The sequence below is a fragment of the Dinoponera quadriceps genome, unplaced genomic scaffold (assembly GCF_001313825.1).
Source record: "Dinoponera quadriceps isolate SergipeBrazil2010 unplaced genomic scaffold, ASM131382v1 scaffold1115, whole genome shotgun sequence".
NCBI lineage: Eukaryota > Metazoa > Arthropoda > Insecta > Hymenoptera > Formicidae > Dinoponera > Dinoponera quadriceps.
Genome location: NW_014555233.1, coordinates 136,010 through 153,290, shown reverse-complemented (window position 1 = coordinate 153,290; position 17,281 = coordinate 136,010). Strand labels below are relative to the sequence as shown.

General features: G+C 38.9%; 3 protein-coding genes across 5 annotated transcripts in view; 2 read left to right on the top strand and 1 right to left on the bottom strand.

Moving 5' to 3' along the window:
- Window positions 1–2,622, top strand: part of LOC106743653 (myosin heavy chain 95F) — a 22,504-nt gene extending 19,882 nt beyond the window's left edge. The window contains exons 16-19 of the mRNA XM_014617706.1: window positions 229–349; window positions 437–554; window positions 1,115–1,330; window positions 2,189–2,622. Of these exons, the coding sequence (XP_014473192.1) occupies window positions 229–349; window positions 437–554; window positions 1,115–1,330; window positions 2,189–2,340 (607 nt within the window). The 3' untranslated portion in view covers window positions 2,341–2,622. The remainder of the gene's footprint in view (window positions 1–228; window positions 350–436; window positions 555–1,114; window positions 1,331–2,188) is intronic.
- Window positions 2,623–2,627: 5 nt separating this feature from the next.
- LOC106743654 (fatty-acid amide hydrolase 2-A-like) lies at window positions 2,628–14,689 on the bottom strand. The gene is made up of 10 exons (XM_014617707.1): window positions 14,409–14,689; window positions 9,374–9,547; window positions 9,008–9,227; window positions 7,892–8,109; window positions 7,671–7,782; window positions 6,352–6,650; window positions 5,718–5,816; window positions 5,188–5,355; window positions 4,525–4,707; window positions 2,628–4,204 (listed from the first exon to the last, which is right to left on the bottom strand). Exons 1-10 carry the CDS (start codon window positions 14,409–14,411, stop codon window positions 4,091–4,093), a joined length of 1,590 nt encoding a protein of 529 aa, XP_014473193.1. The 5' UTR covers window positions 14,412–14,689; the 3' UTR covers window positions 2,628–4,090.
- A 2,117-nt stretch (window positions 14,690–16,806) lies between these two features.
- Window positions 16,807–17,281, top strand: part of LOC106743662 (axin) — a 33,301-nt gene continuing 32,826 nt past the window's right edge. For 2 of the 3 annotated variants that reach the window (XM_014617726.1, XM_014617722.1), the window contains exon 1: window positions 16,807–17,267. The gene's annotated coding sequence lies outside the window, so the exon portion shown is untranslated. The remainder of the gene's footprint in view (window positions 17,268–17,281) is intronic. The other variant, XM_014617724.1, reaches the window with a different exon arrangement.

The following is a 17,281-nucleotide window of genomic DNA, read 5'->3' as shown; positions in this document are numbered from 1 at the left end:
CCCCCCCCCCTCCTTCGAGACTTAATCGCATGATCCACTCATTTCACGGAACATGTGTACTAATCCCTCGCTTTCCCGTAGAGTAATGCATCGTGGTGAAAACGCTGCATGTCGTTGGCGCTTGGAGAGTAATCTAATCGAAATTAACGCTCGTCGATTCACATAAATTAGATAATATTTTCTTTTATTCTACCGCTCATATATGTATATATGTATTTTCCGATGTAGATCGGAACAGGTGCGCAATCATCAAGCGGCCATGAGCAACAAGAAGTACGACCTGTCCAAGTGGAAGTACTCTGAGCTGCGAGATGCGATTAACACGTCCTGCGACATAGAACTGTTGGAGGTACGTATGCTGCGACGAATTGATTATCTCGAACAATTAATCGTGATTTCGTTCACTGACTTATCTCGTCTGTGTGCGCGAAAACAGGCTTGCCGCCACGAGTTCCACCGTAGACTGAAGGTCTACCACGCCTGGAAGGCGAGGAATCGCAGGAGAACCACCATGGACGAGAACGAGAGAGCGCCAAAATCCATCATGGAGGAGGGTAAGTCCAGACAGACCCCCGCTCCCCGCGAGAGGTGCGGTGATAAGAAGAGGTCCTTTAGCCTCTTGCTCGAGAAACGGTAAATTGTGACGTAATTTCGAGCAAAAAGCGTTCCCAGCATCACCAGACGTCGGTATTCCTGAGATTTAAGGCTCGGCACTCTTCGCTAGTCGTGTTGTTTTTGTGACGTTATAAACGAGAAATAACAGTACGGTGAATTTCTTGCGTTTACATAGCTTTATTTCTTAATTTTCCCTCGAAGGCACAATAATTTTGCGACCTTGAAACCTGCAGAACGCGCGGAAAACTGAGGTATCCGACCGATGTGTCACGTAGAATCGCAAAATAACGGTTGACATAACGGGCCATTTTACTGGGATCTCAGCTATCACGACGGTCTGATCAATTTTTTCTCATATTCACTGTTCGGTCGTTGTTCATACGCTCAGCGTATACCCACACTTTCACGAGTACTTTCACTTTCCTCTTTTCTCACCAGATTATTATTATTGTAGGATGAATCTCCGGGCGATTTGACGGTATTAAATTGTGCTTTCCAGCCGCGAAGACACCGAGGACGCCGCTGAAGCAGCAAATAGTCGAGTCGTCGCAGAGATACTTCAGGATCCCGTTTGTTCGCTCCTCCGCGGCGGGGCAGCAGGACAATACACACGGTGGTGGCAAAAGAGGATGGTGGTACGCGCACTTCGACGGCCAATACGTGGCGCGGCAGATGGAACTTCATCCCGACAAGCCGCCGATACTTCTCGTAGCGGGTACGTCGCACACCACATGTGTCCGCGGCTAAAGCTGAGTGTACACTGAACGAACGAACAAGGGACGAACAGCGAATGCAAATGATCGTTGTTGCGATTTGGAAAATGTCCACGCCGTAACGAATCCGAACGCTTCGGGCCGTTTTGTTCGTAAGGTGGTTCATACGCGTTTAGACGCGAAATATACACATTCATATGGTACATTCGCTGTTCGATCGTTGTTCGTCTGTTCAGTGTACACTCACCTTAATGCTAATGTTTGCACTCTACCCTTTACGTTCCGAAGGCCGTGTCCAGAATTTATTACATAAAATTCGGGGAACGTGTGCACAGAGCTGCCTCTTGGGCTTTGAATTAGTTTTGAAACTGGCGGGTTAATTTAGAAATAAGTTCTCGAAAGCTGCATTAAGTTGCACGATTAAAATAAAGTAGACGCATATTTGACACGTACAGCGTATCAGTTTGTAGCAACACTGCTGCAAATTTCTGTGCTCTGTGGGTTGGTAAAGGAGAGAAAAAGTAGATGGTTAAAATTAATAGAAAAATATACAAAATAGTTGAAAAATTATATAATACAAAATAGTTCAAGAATTATAATAACTACGAAGGACAGCTGCGAACGGCAGCTATGAAGGACAAATTTATAAATCTAAAATCCGCGGTGGCGCCTCTATCAGGTTTTAAATTGGCTTTAAAAACTGTTTGATTTTAAATTTCAGATTAATTAATTTAGAAACAAGGTTGTGATTTAAAAGTCGAAAGACGCCGCGATATTTCAGGGAGCTCCAATAGATCGTTATCGAGTTCAGTTGAATTAACTGTTTTGTTTTCTTTCCTTCTTTTTTCTCTACCTTCCAGGTGTCGATGATATGCAAATGTGCGAGCTGAGCCTGGACGAAACTGGATTGACGAGGAAACGCGGCGCCGAGATCTTGGAGTACGAATTCAATCGCGAATGGGAGAGGTACGGCGGCAAGCCGTATTTGCCGCCTTGCGACCGCAAGAAGTGAGGACCGCCCGCGGCGGAGGAGAATCGTCTGCCTCCGTGTCGTCGTCGTCGTTGTCGCGGGAAGTTCACGACGCGGCGCTTACGTATCTTATAGTGTTTGCCCTCGAGAGATGCGTCCCATACGTGGGAACGCATCGGCGATTCTGTGCCTTGCGAAGTGTGCCTTGTGCATTGCGCGGCACGGATGACACGTCTGTAATTTATACGTTACGTCACAGGTGCATCGATGGAAGAGCGCTCCATCGGCATAATTAGCGAACACCTGACACGAGGGTTTTCCTGTTCCCNTTTTAATTTTTTTTTTTTTTTTTTTTTTTTTCTTAAATCGATCAGTATTCCGAAACACACTCGACGAAATTGCAACGTCGCACGGAAACGTCGAGGATCCGCGAGAGAGGGCGCGTCTAGGATCACGCTATTCGCAACGACTCTTCAGTTTTCCTCAGCGTGTTTAGGCTTTCGCACACGAATCGCCGTAACCGTAAACATAAAAAGTAAATTTAAGCTGAAAAATCAATCAGGACCTCAAAGAAAAATTTTCCACTATAATTAGGTATAAATATTTATTTGGCGTTTTATATAATTATATATAAGACGTCATATATAAGATATGTTCATATATAAAAATATTTAATTAAATATATAATTATATATAAATATATTTAATGGATTATGCATGATTATGAATGAATATATGTCAATATATATAATTATATATTTTATATAAGTATATATAGGCATATTCTAGATATAATTATATACGAAATATTTTTTTCCGGGAAACTGCTTTATATTTATACACTTTTAGAAGAAGACGGAACTCTGGGATATATAAATCTGATCATAATCAGAAATAACTGGAATTCGGCTCGTTAAAATCGGTAGTCATACGGTTACTTCCATCTTCCTGCGGATTACACAAACTTCAACATTCTGATTTGTTTTCCAGCTTAAGTTTATATCCTACGTCAATTTATGGTAACATCTCTTCGTATGCGGAAGCCTTTAAACATTTGCGCCTTTGAGCAGGTTTACAGGTTTACAGTCGGAAACGGAATATATGAGAGATATAGTCGAGGTTCTTTGTGTTAAGCTTGAGCATCGTTAGCACGCACTTCCGAGAGTTACATAGAGATAATTTCGTCATTTGTAAGGTCCGTTTACACACGTTCAGTAGTGATGACAGTTAGATCTTGGCCGACACATCGCGATACATCGGTCCGAATAAAAAGTATAGATCGCAGGGGGAAGACGGACACGAAGAAACAATGTATACTGCAACAGCGCGACCAGAGAATCATTGTGGAAAAATAAACGGAGTGATGTATGATATTCGAAGCTTCGGCCTGTCCCTCTCACTGAGTTAGTGAACTGGAACGTTCACAAAACGTCGGAAACGAATCTACGAAGGACGCGTCACGAAGCCGAGTAATGAATGATGTACGTTTGAAAACGTAACTCTACCAGTTTGTACGAAAGTATACATACATTTTATACCATCCGGATGATCTATCGCAAATTTAAGTATTTGATGCGACAAATCAACGTCAATCAACGAGACAACGATAACGTAAGATAAAGTAGATATCCTATTTGACGAAACAATATTTAAAAAATTTGTATACAAAGAGTGGAGATTCCATACCCGCAGTTATTTACGTGCGTCAGAGCATCGACATTCGTCACACTGTGTTTTTTTTTAAGTATCAAAAGATTTTCTCAAAGTAACGTCAGCAACCAGTTAGTCGCGTTTATTTAGCGCAGTCGTCGTTGCTGAAGGGAGGCGGCGTCCAGCCACCAAAGGCCTTCTCCAGTTCCTCCGCAACTGCCAAACAAAGACGATCCTGATAAGGCGCGGCTATCACCTGAAACGTTTCGAATATATTACTCTATAAGCCGATTATTTATTTACTTATTTATTTACTCATTCAATTAACGGAATTTAACAGAAAGATAACACACTTTGGTACACATGATTAAGGACGGAGAAAATTTATACAAAATTAATTCCAATATATATATAGATCGAAATTGTGTGCGAAAGTGTTTTTGAAATTACTCAATTTTATGAAAGGGCACAAATCGAACTACGTTTAAAGGAATTTGAGAAGTTATTGAAATTATTTATATTATGTCGATTATTGTCCGACGCGTTGCTCTCGCGTTGATCTCACGATCGACTTACCTGAACGCCTATTGGCAATCCGTCGGGATCGAGTCCCATCGGCACGTGTACTGCGGGAAAGCCGAAAATATTAAAGATGCCGCAATACGCGACATTTATAAATTCAAGCAATGCAAATCGAAGGAAGGTTGCCTGACGTCGTAAAGTCGGATATATGAACACTCCGTCCTCTCCCAACACATCCTGCAAAGAGACACGACTTGGTGATTGCGGATCGATGCAGAATGCTTTTCACTTCGGTGGCGCGAGTCGTCACAAGCATCACCCTGTCTTTGTTATTTAATGAATACGAAAGAAAGACTGCTCGTGTTTGACTTGCGTTACTAAATGGAAAGCATCGGTATACGGTAATTGTAGGGAAACCTGCGGCATAATGGGATATGGCCGAGATAACTTTTTAAAGAGATGCTGTCGTGTAATTTAAATGTTCTGCAATAATCACTGTTAAGATGTCTCTTACCGTCCTTTTAAATCATCCTTTCACTATAAAACTTGTCCTATAACGAAACTTTCCCTATAACGAACAATCCAAAGAATATTTTGGTGAAAAATTAAGTTGATTTATTTACTTTTAATATATTTGAGACTTGTTCAAACCTTAACGTTCCCATTACGCCCCGAGTTCCCCCATGTATGACAAATGTGTACTTTTGGGACACTGACCAGTAAATTTTGTCGAAGCTGTTCTGCATGCTGCGTGTAATACGATATATCCGACTTTGTGAAAAGGAAATGTGTTTTCAATAATAATGTGAAGAGGATCGCAGATATCGTGTGTTGCGACTTGCAGAAGAAAGCTTTCATCATCTCCACCGAGGGATTCTTCCGGATCTGGTGGTGCGCGTGGAAACGAGAACACGAGGTTAAATTGTACACTTGTGATTTATTGAGAAATGTATTAGAAATTCTCGCTGTGTCCTCCTAATGGCATTTGTGCATTGGGACATCGCGTCACGGTGTTACGGTCGCAACCATGTAGCAAGATTTTATTACACAACGTGGCTGTAATACCGCGTATTCTCGGCGAAGTGCGCCGTGTGGTGCGCAACATTTCGGTCCCACGAGAAAGGGACAATTATGCAACTCTCTGTTGCGACACAAGAGTGCCTTAATTTATGGTAAGAAGAAAATACCAAAAGAAGGGAGATGGATCTCCCTCCTTTTCCGTACGAGAAGAAGAAACGAAATGATACCTTGAGATCGCTAGATGGTATTAGTTGCGGAAACTTCTTTATATTCAATATCCCCACTATTGTTATCTCATGCTGCGTGACTGGCCAATCGATCGGTAACTGAAACCCCAAAAGCATGAAATGTTGCAATCAAATCGGTAAAAGAAAGGTCAGTGTGAGCCGGTATGCGGAACTTAGTGCGTGAGTTAAAAAAAAAAAGAATTCTTTCGGTCAAACTTAGTCAAAATTAATATGTTAGATATATATTATAATGTAATTTAACTCTCAAGTATTGTTTTTATTCTATTTCATTAAATGTGTTTGAAAAAACACAAAGAATTAATTTTTTGGGCAGCTTTTACTGTATCTAAATATGCGCCTGAAACTAAGTTTAAAGTAAATTTTAGGTTTTGTATATTATGTAACTTCTTTTGTTCCTCAAAATTCAACTTTTGCTCTTCATTCACTTTCATTATGAGATCAATGTTTTTAATTTCTCAGAGGGATGGTATAATAGATCAACAATTTAGTTTTTAACATATAAATTATTTGGAAAAGACCCACTTTTACTCACATTTTTTTTTTAATCTGACTTTCTTTACTTTTTAGAATCTTAAATGCACGTCATAGGCGCTTAGATACACGCGAGGGATACCTTTTCCGTGTGAATATCGCGCTCTTTGAAGTGATTTGCGGCTTTCAGGACGCACTGCTCGATGTTCGGCGATATCGGTAACATGCCGAATGATTCGTCCAAGCTTTGCAGGTAATAGACCTTTAATTGCTTCAAATCGACCGGCACAGTTAGACGCAAATCATGATTGCACGTTGACGTCAGTACTCTCATAAGCAGATTGAGATCTTCCGCGTATCTGGTCATCGGGCCGAAAGTTACGTAACTTAGAAAAACTTCATCGTCGCTTTCTGGTATATGTCCTTCGATCGGAACTATTTCTGCAATGTAAGAAAATGCGACTTTTTAGGAGGATTGGGAAGAAACGTCACACTTGCAGCACTATTGCTGTTAACGCAATTGTATATTTCGGATAACTCTAACGAAAGTAATCGTTATTTTTATCGTTAGACTGTAGCGATTTGTAAAGAAAAGGCTAAAACTAGCGAAGAGAACAATATAAACTGTAATAGATAATACGAGCGTGTCGAGAATTCTACACGTTCAACATATTTCTACATATTTGAACGTATAAAAGTTCACGTATAAAAGTTCACATTTCTACATATTTGAACGCAAAAGTTCTTAGCATGCGTTTCCTCACTTCTGATGTTATCAAATGAGAATAATTGCAGCGAAGCGTATATAACCGGAGATTTAATTAACGATTAAATTAAAATAAAGATTAGTATAGTAGTAGCGATAAGTAGTAGTAGTAGAACTAGTAGTAGTAGTAGTAGTAGAACTAGTAGTAGTAGTAGTAGTAGTAGAACTAGTAGTAGTAGTAGTAGAGCTAGTAGTAATGATAAGTCGATTATTCGAAAGAAAGAAGTTATCTCGACTCTTAATCGTTCAAAGATGATTTTGCAATTCTAGCGAAAATTATACTAGACAGAAGAAATTAGTTAAGATAATTGTCCAGTAAACACTTCAAACGTCTCACGTGTATCGTATCTAATCTATATGCGACAGAAACAGAATTTTTATCTGAACTATTTATCTAAATTAGAAAATTTCTCTGCGGAGCCTATCCGAATTAAGGCCAGTCATATTTATCATTAAAAATTAGTAACAGGACCTAAATATTCTTGGGCGTGTTGCTAGAATGCTGCTGCTGTAAATTATACGTACCACGGACAATTTTCCAGCAGATACAAAAAAAAATAGTGATACATTTTACCATTTGACATTTAGAACTCTGGCTGGACCAGCAAAATATTTCCCTGAGTGTATAAAATCTCGTATTGGAACTCCGAAGGAATGAATTTCAAGCAAATTTATGGAAAAAGGTATTAACTCACTGGACGTGGGTTTGTGTCCGAAAACGCCGTTAAAGAGTGCCGGTATTCTTACAGATCCGAGCAGGTCCGAGCCTATTCCGATCAAGGAAGCACCTGATCCGAGCAAGGCGCCCTTAAATGAGAATTCATTCGATTTGATTCATCCTTTGTTCTCTCAACTTCCGAATAGTTTCGTGATACCTGCCCGGCTGCAACGTCGTATGCGATCGGAAGGGACTTACCTCTCCGCCAGACGATCCGCCGGCAGAGTACCTGATATCGTACGGATTAAAGGTGGTGCCATACAGTAAATTTGAGGTGTCGATATTACTGCTCTGTTCCGGAGTGTTCGTAACACAAAGTGGAATCGCACCGGCATTACGGAGCAGCTTGACGATTGTGCTGTCCGCAGTCGCTTTCACCCCTTTGCGGGTCAAAGAGCAACCGGTGTGGCTAAGACCTGCGAACGCGGTCGACAACTTAATATGGGAGTCAATGTTTCCGCGCACTCCGGCATTGAAGTCTTCACACACACGGAGAAAATAATGAAAATTATCATAAAATTTTCGTGATACTGGACCATACCGGAATTATGACTGAAATTATCACGTGCGTTGTAATGTTTGGTGATGTGCATCATGTGTACACATCCTGGTGGAAATATTTTGCTGAAAGCAAAAATGATTATTTATTATGAAATCGATGAAAAATGAAGTGAAAATGATAGAAAAATGATTGAATATATCTTAAAACGAATCACGATTTTCCTTATGAAATTTAATGCCGTGAAACATGAGGAATTTAAATTATACTATTGAAAAGTACATAATTAATATACAAGTAATGACAATTTTTTTTGAAATATTATATATCATTGAATTTATTGAATTAAACTGAATGTTGAATTTTTATTAAAATATTGATAGAATAATAATGAAATAGGATTAATTGAGAGAGAATTTCAAATATATTTCAGTAAAATTTCATTATAATTTCAGTAAAATATTTCTATCAGGGCGCAATTAAAGATTACTAATACACACATAATAATTTTAATCATAACTCCGGTATGGTCTAGCATTGCAAAATTTTGTGATAATTTTTACCACAATATTTTCTCCGTGCACGAGGCTGTATCCTTCCAAAGCATATCTGGTAACCGTAACACGCAAGATAAACATAAGTAAAGTATAATTTGAGCAGCAGGCGCATTGACTAATCACATTCGAGGATTATCAAGAACACGAGATTATCATGTTAAATTCTCTAATGCTCCGCGATATAACATAATCTGTTGAAGAGGAAAGGAATGCAACGATTTTGAGAGCTTGTAAAAATATAAACTCTTCCGAGCCTACCTTTAACAGCGCAGCATTCTTTGATGGTGATGGGCACGCCGTAGAGCGGCATCTTTTCTTCCAACATTTTGACGTCGACCTTGCCGGCGGCCAATTGCTCGTCACAAATTTTCGCCTCTATTATAGCCGATCTATATCGATTCTCCACGACGGCATTCAAGAGACGATTCACTTCCTTTATTCGCTCTGTGTACGCGTACACCACTTCGTAGCTCGTGATCTATTTTGGTTCGATTTTGCGAAGAATAGACGGGTGATTTTCTCTTCTTATGTGCGAAAGTCGCGTCGTAAGGGGGAGTCGTACGTCCGGTTAAAGACGCGACATCCCAAAAAATATCCGTGAAAAATCCATCGGTTACGACTCACCTCTCGCTGTCGGATCTTCCTGGCGAGTGTGGTGGCGCTCAGCGTGAATAGGGGATTCTCCGTCGGTGGTATTTTTGACGGCTTCTTGCGATAGATAAGCGAATATATTCGGTATACTACCAAATATGTATACTGAATTATACTGAATAACGTGCGTATTGTCCAATTCATCTTCTAAAATTCAAACCCAACACAGTCGGCGCATTAACATTGGAATGTGTAGACAAGCAAATGTCATGACGGATGGAAATGTTGCGTTGTGTTGATGTATATTGCGATTATAAATGATAATTTAAAGATAAAAACTTACAATGCAAAGTTCAAGATATGTGACACACAATTGTACGATATACAATCAAACTATAAGATAAAAAATGTCTACAACAGCTTGACACAGGATAGTTTACGTGTTGTGTATCAAATCATGTGTTAAAATGCAATGATAATTACATAATTACATGCGTTTCGGTCTTTTTGGATCATTTTCAGTGTAATAAAATATGTCGTAAATGTTCGCTTAGCAACAATCGTGATTGTTTCAACGTATATGTCAAGGAATTAACGAAATTCACAACAACATCCTGCGTCAGGCTCTCACAGGCCTTCTCTATTTTATAACCTGATTAAAGATGAAAAGGAAGCCAGGTATTATTGTACTCGATAAGAGAAGATAATGTTACTTTCCTCCTTCTTCCTTTAAGGCAAATTAATATTATATGTTATCCTTTACATAGCATATAGATGTATTAGTCGACAGTAAAATAAAAGAAATTACGTGATGAAAAATCGAACTACTCTAGTAGCACAATTCATTGGTGATACATAAGTCCAATATTTCATGTAGTAGGATGACGTCTAAAGACTCCTTAATGACGTATTATTGACGTTAAAGACATCAATAATACGTCATTTGGAATATTGATTATATTGACATGGGAGGTGCATTGAACAAATATTGCCCGATATAAAGTTAGCCATACAGTCAAATTTGCAAGAGCAGATTTTGCGAAAGATCTATTATAAATTTTATCAACAGTTTGCTAGCAAAAATATAACTCCTTGGTTTGTTAGCAGAGCATGATAACAGATTAGAATTAGATAACAGAATCTGTTATCACAGCTAACAAATGCTGTTATGGGGCCATTCAACAATTATGTTACATCACGATGGTAGGGGGATGGGAGGGGAGGGGAGGGAAGCGATTTATTAAGTTGCATGACGGTGTGTAATAACAGGAAAAAGAGGGAAGCAATAAAGGTCATGCAACGTTACATTATGTAGCATAATTTGTATATATGTAAATATAGCTATAGTGGAATCTAGTTTATTTGCATTCGTGACACATTTGGTTAAATTTCGTATAATATTTAAGTTTCGACATAGTTGTGCGTTAATAATCGAAATGTTGATTTTTAAATATTTATTTTTTTTTAAAATACAACTTTTACAAGCAAAATTATAAAATAAAGTAATTTTATGATGCTTCCAAATTATTTGTATTTTAGAAAAAGATAGTAACGTACAATGTAATTGTTAGCCACAATATGGTCATAAGTTTTTTTTTTTTATTATATATGTCGGCGGAGGGAGAGTGAAGTAACTTCACATGTCACGTAATATTAAAAGACAACAAATATATTGTGACGAAAGAGGAGAGAGAGATAAAAAAAAATGTAGCGTGACACATTGCATGAGGATATAGATTACTACATATTCTTAAACTCTTTAACTTTTCGAGTCAAAATTATTAAATAATTATTAAAGGCATTGTATAAATGCTTTTGATGTTTCAAGAAGTTATTTTGGCCACCCAATTAATTTACGATAGTCCAAGACCCAATTTTTAGCGAACTTCAGCTGCGAAATTTGCTGCATTTAAAGGATTAAATAGTATCACTATTGTTGTTGTCCTTGGCCTTATCGAGTATAAGAAGATTATATTAATTTACAGTAAATCATTAATGCAGCCAAGACAATATATTCAAAAGGTGGAGTGACAGCTTAATATTTTCGACTTGAATATTTGTATAAATCAGACTCGAATGTCGGATCTGAATATATAAGTCGGAAACACGTTCAGATCATACGAAACTCGAAGTTGTAAATGCTGGTTATCACATAGATGAGAGACGAAAGACAAATACACCTCGTTCATAAAAAAAAAGTTAAAAAAATAAACAACAGGGCGGTATTTGAGTTTTTCAATGAGCATTTCGTAGCTGTCAACAGTATGCGTGTGTAACAGTATTTCGTTATATCATTATATACATACAAGAAGTATCGCGCATACGAATTAGCGAGTAAAGCGTAATATCCGTTTTGGGTTTAGCGCCTGGAATTACGTAACAACCTTCGCGTTGAGAATCATGGTTGCACGACGTTATCGACAATATTAATGACAACGCCAGGTGGTCTTGCCATTGGATTTCATGTCACGATCCACGAAGAGTAAACGTGACTACGACTCTTCCGATGGTAGAATAGCGATCGCGGACAAAGCATTGAATAATAATTTATAACGCAGATGGCAGTTTTTGTCAACCGATTGTCTGAACTTTTTCTTCGTCTGATAATAATCTTACAAATAGCGCACCTAATATAGTCGCTCGTATGATGTCTGTATATATGATTAGTATATTAGATAACTACACTGGCAATTAGATACGCAGTCAGACAGTTATTAGAACACATTGCTCACTGAGAAAATAGCGATTGGATCGGCGGTTATTTCATTCAAAAACAATATTGTGTCTTCTGATCAAGTAAGCAATTACTCGTTGGCACAACAATATCTTACGTTTATACACAGAAAAAAAGTAATTTTAAATCAGTGATAGATATTCTCTAGTATAAGCAAGAATATTATAATATTCTTAGAAAGTTTTTAATCTCGAATTGAGTGCAAGGAGTAATATTTGCATCAATATCAATTCAGTCAAATCAGGACTAAAAGTCTAAGAAAATTATAATATTCTTACTTATATATGAGAATGTTCATCACTGATTTAAGATTAATTTTTCCCGTGTACAGTTGTTGATCAAATCGCAATCGTTGAATCAATTGATAATTCATCACAGCAATTGTAAGATTTGTTCAATGGATTAAACGTTGGGCGAATTGTGTTTTTTTAAGCAAAATTTTGTTGAACGCACCAGTTTTTTTTTTTCTTTTAATGTAGAGCGTAATATATTCGTTGTAACATTCGTCAGCAACGCCGATTTGAAATTTACCTCGCGGAAATGTGCTTGTTCCTGTAATTTTCATTATCGCGTTCACGTAACAGTTTTTAGTTCTTTCCCGCTTTTGTGATGGTTTCTTTACGAAAGTCGAGTACACATGTTACATTATTCGTCCTCTCTCTCTCTCTCTCTCTCTCTGTCTTTCTCTCTACCTTTGGATCACGTACAGAACTTTTGCATTCGACTCTCTCCGTAGGTTTGTTTCACGCTCGAAAAGATCGAAAACCTTCGACGCGTTAACAATCACTTCCCCTTTCATATTTCACGATGGTGCTTCCCGCGGCGGCAGGTTACTAATAGAAACGTTCGCGTCAAAACTAACCAATTAGACTCGAGAATCGTCCTCCTTAGCCAAATATACATTTATTCGTCGTTCTCCAAACATTTTTACCTTTTCCTTTTCTTTACATTAAATTTGTCATTAAGTTCTTTTTATACTAAGTCGCGCTAGTCTTCTACCTTGAGTAATTCTACTCTATCGAGCGGTGTGCGTTTTTGAATTTAGATAACAATTTTTTCATCGTCATTAAATGCAAATGTAAGAATCACATATTTTGTCACAGGATATAATTAATCGTCAGTATATTTCCGCTTGATCAGCGTAATTATCCGTAATTATCACTCGCTCAATGTTCGTGCGAAACTGAAATTTATGAAAAGAATTAGAATTTCTTATATAACGTTATATTATGACGTTTTTTGCCGCTATAGATTAACATAATGATGCATGGTTTTGACGTAACGCTCGGAAATGCAAGCAAACGGCGAGAAAATATATGAAGAAAATCCTTACCATACATAACGTGAAGGTTTATTTAGACTAAAGTGCGTAACGGATTCGTTTGCATAGTCATTACATTAAATTAAGTTCAGTTAATTACGTAAGATTCAGATACGGATTTGAAAAATAGATCGACGAGAAAATAGATCGATCGATCAACTTGCATAACGTCATGCTAAAACATTCTTCGATATATATTCTTAGATATTTTATTCTATCGTGCTATATACACTGAGAAGAAGGTTTCTTCAAATTTAATAAATTTTATTGCATCCAAACAAATTTCATCATTGGCATGCTCCAAAGAAATTAATGTTTCGATTAACCAGTGATGCTGTGATATCAGGTGAGGATTTTAGAAATTATTAACGTTAACGATGAGAAGTAGAGAAAAGAATTGGCTTCCGCAGTGAAAAATTAGCTTGCACAGTTAAAAAAGGCTGCGTCCAGCGGAAAAAGCAGCGCTAGTAAGCACTTTCCGCTGGACGACACTTGATGATTTACTCTGCTCCAGCATGTTCACTAAGCGGTCAAGCGTGTCAAAAGTATGCTACAAAAAATGGTGATCGCTTAGTAAACGCGTTCCAAAAGCGTTAACCGCTGATGTCGTTCGGCAGAAAGTCTTACGACAGTAGCAAATTTATTCACGTTTCCTTCACAAAAAGAGAAGCAGCGGAATACGGTTGAGCGACTAATTTCAGACGAGAAATCGCATTGTTTCTTTCACGTTTTATTTACAAGAACAACAGCAACAGAGTATAGTCCAGCCACTAATCTCGCGGCGAGCAAATTGGATTGTTTCTTCACGTCTTATTCATAAATCAACAGTAGCGGAGTGTAGGTAAGTAACTAATCTCAAAACGAGGACATGAATCGTTTCTTCTACGTTCTCTTCATGAAAAGAAACTTTTCCTTCAAACATTCTCACAGTTTAGAAAATTGCTTTCTCGTCGCGGAACAACGGATCGACGATGGCTTTAAGACGACGAAGATAGTTTCGATCTAGCACGTACCATCGTGAAGAGATGATCTTCAACAAACGTGACTGTGTGTCTAGCTCCTTTATCAACGCGAAGCCCTTTCTTGCTCCGAAAGTGCAATTACGACGGCGAAGGTCTCGTCGGACGAGAAAAATATACCGAAGAGAGGCACAAAACCAATAAGAAAGGTCCTGGTTTTCTGCTTTCTAGGGCTGATTTTCGACGCGTTGCTTTCTCTTTCTTTCAACTTTTCAACCGGCAACGCGTCAATGAAATCGACGAGGAACGCGCATTCGCGAGCTACTCCACACTGAATTGCGAGCGGACTGGATGCAACGACGCCACGAACCGTGTTTTTAACAAAGTTCCAGATGGTGGGGGGATCCCGAGAGCAGAAATGTCTTAACGATATTGCAAGTGTGAGTTGTTACCGACGATAATCGATCAAACAGCGACCGGGGACCTTTGATATGCACGATTTCTTTCAACGCTAATAATAGACACATCGGAAACGATGAAAGAACATCATCTGCGTCGGGAATAAAATTGCAATTCATCGTTCATTTTCTTCCACCACTTCGCTTCCCACTAAGAATCTCACCGAGGCGGTTTATCGCTCCCATCTGTAACATTCAAGTGAAAGTCAACAAAATTGATCCTCTCTACGAAGCTCTGTGTAAAGTTCCTCATACCAGAATCAGATTTATCTTGGAAAAGGTAGTAATTAATCAACGCGTCACCCGATGTTCTCCCGCTTCCTCATGTTTCACGGAAGAGAAGTATTGCGCGCGAATTTATTGTGACACGACACGAGGAGCAAGTGATCGAGAGGAATAGAAGTTGGAGGAGAATAAAGGCGGAATTTCCACTTTGATTTACAATAATATTGTACAAGAAAAACTTACAGAGAAAAGGAATTAGCCCATATGATTCAACTGAAATATACACAGAAAAGAATCGGTCTTAAATCAGGAATAGGTATTCTCATACGCATAAGCAAGAATATTATAATTTTCTTAGAAGGATTTTTTTCACTTGATTGAATTTGTATTGATGCATTATTTGCACTCAATACGAGACCAAGAATCTTCTAAGAATATTGGAATATTCTTACTTATATATGAGCATATCTACACGAAGAAAATATTCTAGTAAAAATTACCACGTAAATTTTGTAATGTTGGAATTATGTGTGTTGTAATCTTTAGTGATATTGTAAGCAATAAAGTACCGCAGCAAACACCAACTAATAATAACATAAAATCAGTGTTATCATTTTTCACTCAATAATATAAGTGCAATAAAACGCGTGTGTTATATGACAGTTATGCTTTTACTCGGTACGTTACTAAAAATTACAACGCACATAATTTCAATTATAATTCCGGTATGGTCCAACATTACAAAATTTGGGTGATAATTTTTATTACAATATTCTCTACGTCTATCATTAATTTAAGGCCGGTATTCATAATCAGATCTTATATTTAAGACCGTTCTTAAGTTCATCTTCAGACGCTTAGTAGCCAATGAAATAAGCCATATAGCAACTAAAGATAAACTTAAGACGGTCTTATATATAAGATCTAACTATAAATATCGGCCTGAGACTATTATTTTCCTCTATAGTTACCAGACCTAGTTTTTGGCTATGGGAGCGAAAAATTAGATACAGGAACGAAAAGAATTAGCTAAATTAACTAAATCTGAGTTGTATTACACGGACAGCTAATTTTTACCTATGAGGACTAGTTTTTAGTTACAGGAGCTACTTTTTTCTTTCGTGTAATGAGAACTGCTACAATTAGTTACAGCAACAAAAAAATGCACACTCATTATATCCCCGCAGAAAGCAAATGACAACAACGGAAAGTATTATTTTCTCTCAAGAATATGATTTTTTCGAAAACGATCAAACGATCAAACGATCAGAAAACGATCGAATTAAAATATCGATGCTCCGTTATCACCCATACACAAATGTTCAACAGACAATCTTAGAAACGTCCCAGGAATATTCAAACATCCCTAGGAAGTCTTTAGAATGTATCTTTAATATTTGCATTATCAATAATCGCGAGTAAAATACGTGGGTAAACACGAGCGTTCAAAGAAACACAACAGCGCCTCAACTGAAGTACGCAGACTTTAACTCGAGCAAAGCGAGCAGGTCAAACGTTAACGTTGACAAAAAACAACAATAATTATCTCCGTCCTTCGATCGGTCGAGACTAATTTGTAATTAATTTCCTCTCTTCTTTTTGTCGCCTCTTCTTTTTGCCGCGATAATCGCGCCGGGCGCCTGATGGGATAATTACGGTAGTGCAGCGCGGCAAGGATAGAGGCCGCGCGGCGCGTTGATTGGCCGCTCTTTGAAGCGGCCGGCTTGGATCGAGCGCCGCGAGAGTGCGCGCGTCTCGGACTCGCGCGAGAGAGCGGCCGATGGCGACCAAGAAGTGCCTGCGAAACCGCCGCGAGCAGCCGCGACAAGCTTAGCGCAGCGCTGTCGGGCCGTCGCGCGCCGTGTACGCGTCACCGAATCACGTCGCGTTTCCGCGATTTCCGTCCCAGCGAGGTGCGTGTCCACCAGCGAAGGTGCGGTGCGTCTTGTCTTTCCCTCTCTCTCACTCTCTCTGTCTCTCTTTCTCCTCGTAACACGGCGGCAACGACGTCGCGTCGTGCCCGTCGCGAATGCGTGCCGCGAATCACCGGGCGCGTGTGTCTGTGAATGCGTGCGTGTGCCCGACGGTTGGTGCGGTGCGGTATCGCGCGTTTGGATGTGCATGCATGTGCTGTGCGCGCGCGCCCTGTTGAAGAAGCGCCGATCAGCTCACGGTGGTGGATCGTCGTCTGTGCCGAGCGAGGGAGACGGAGATACGTGTACACACGTAGGTAAATATCGGAGA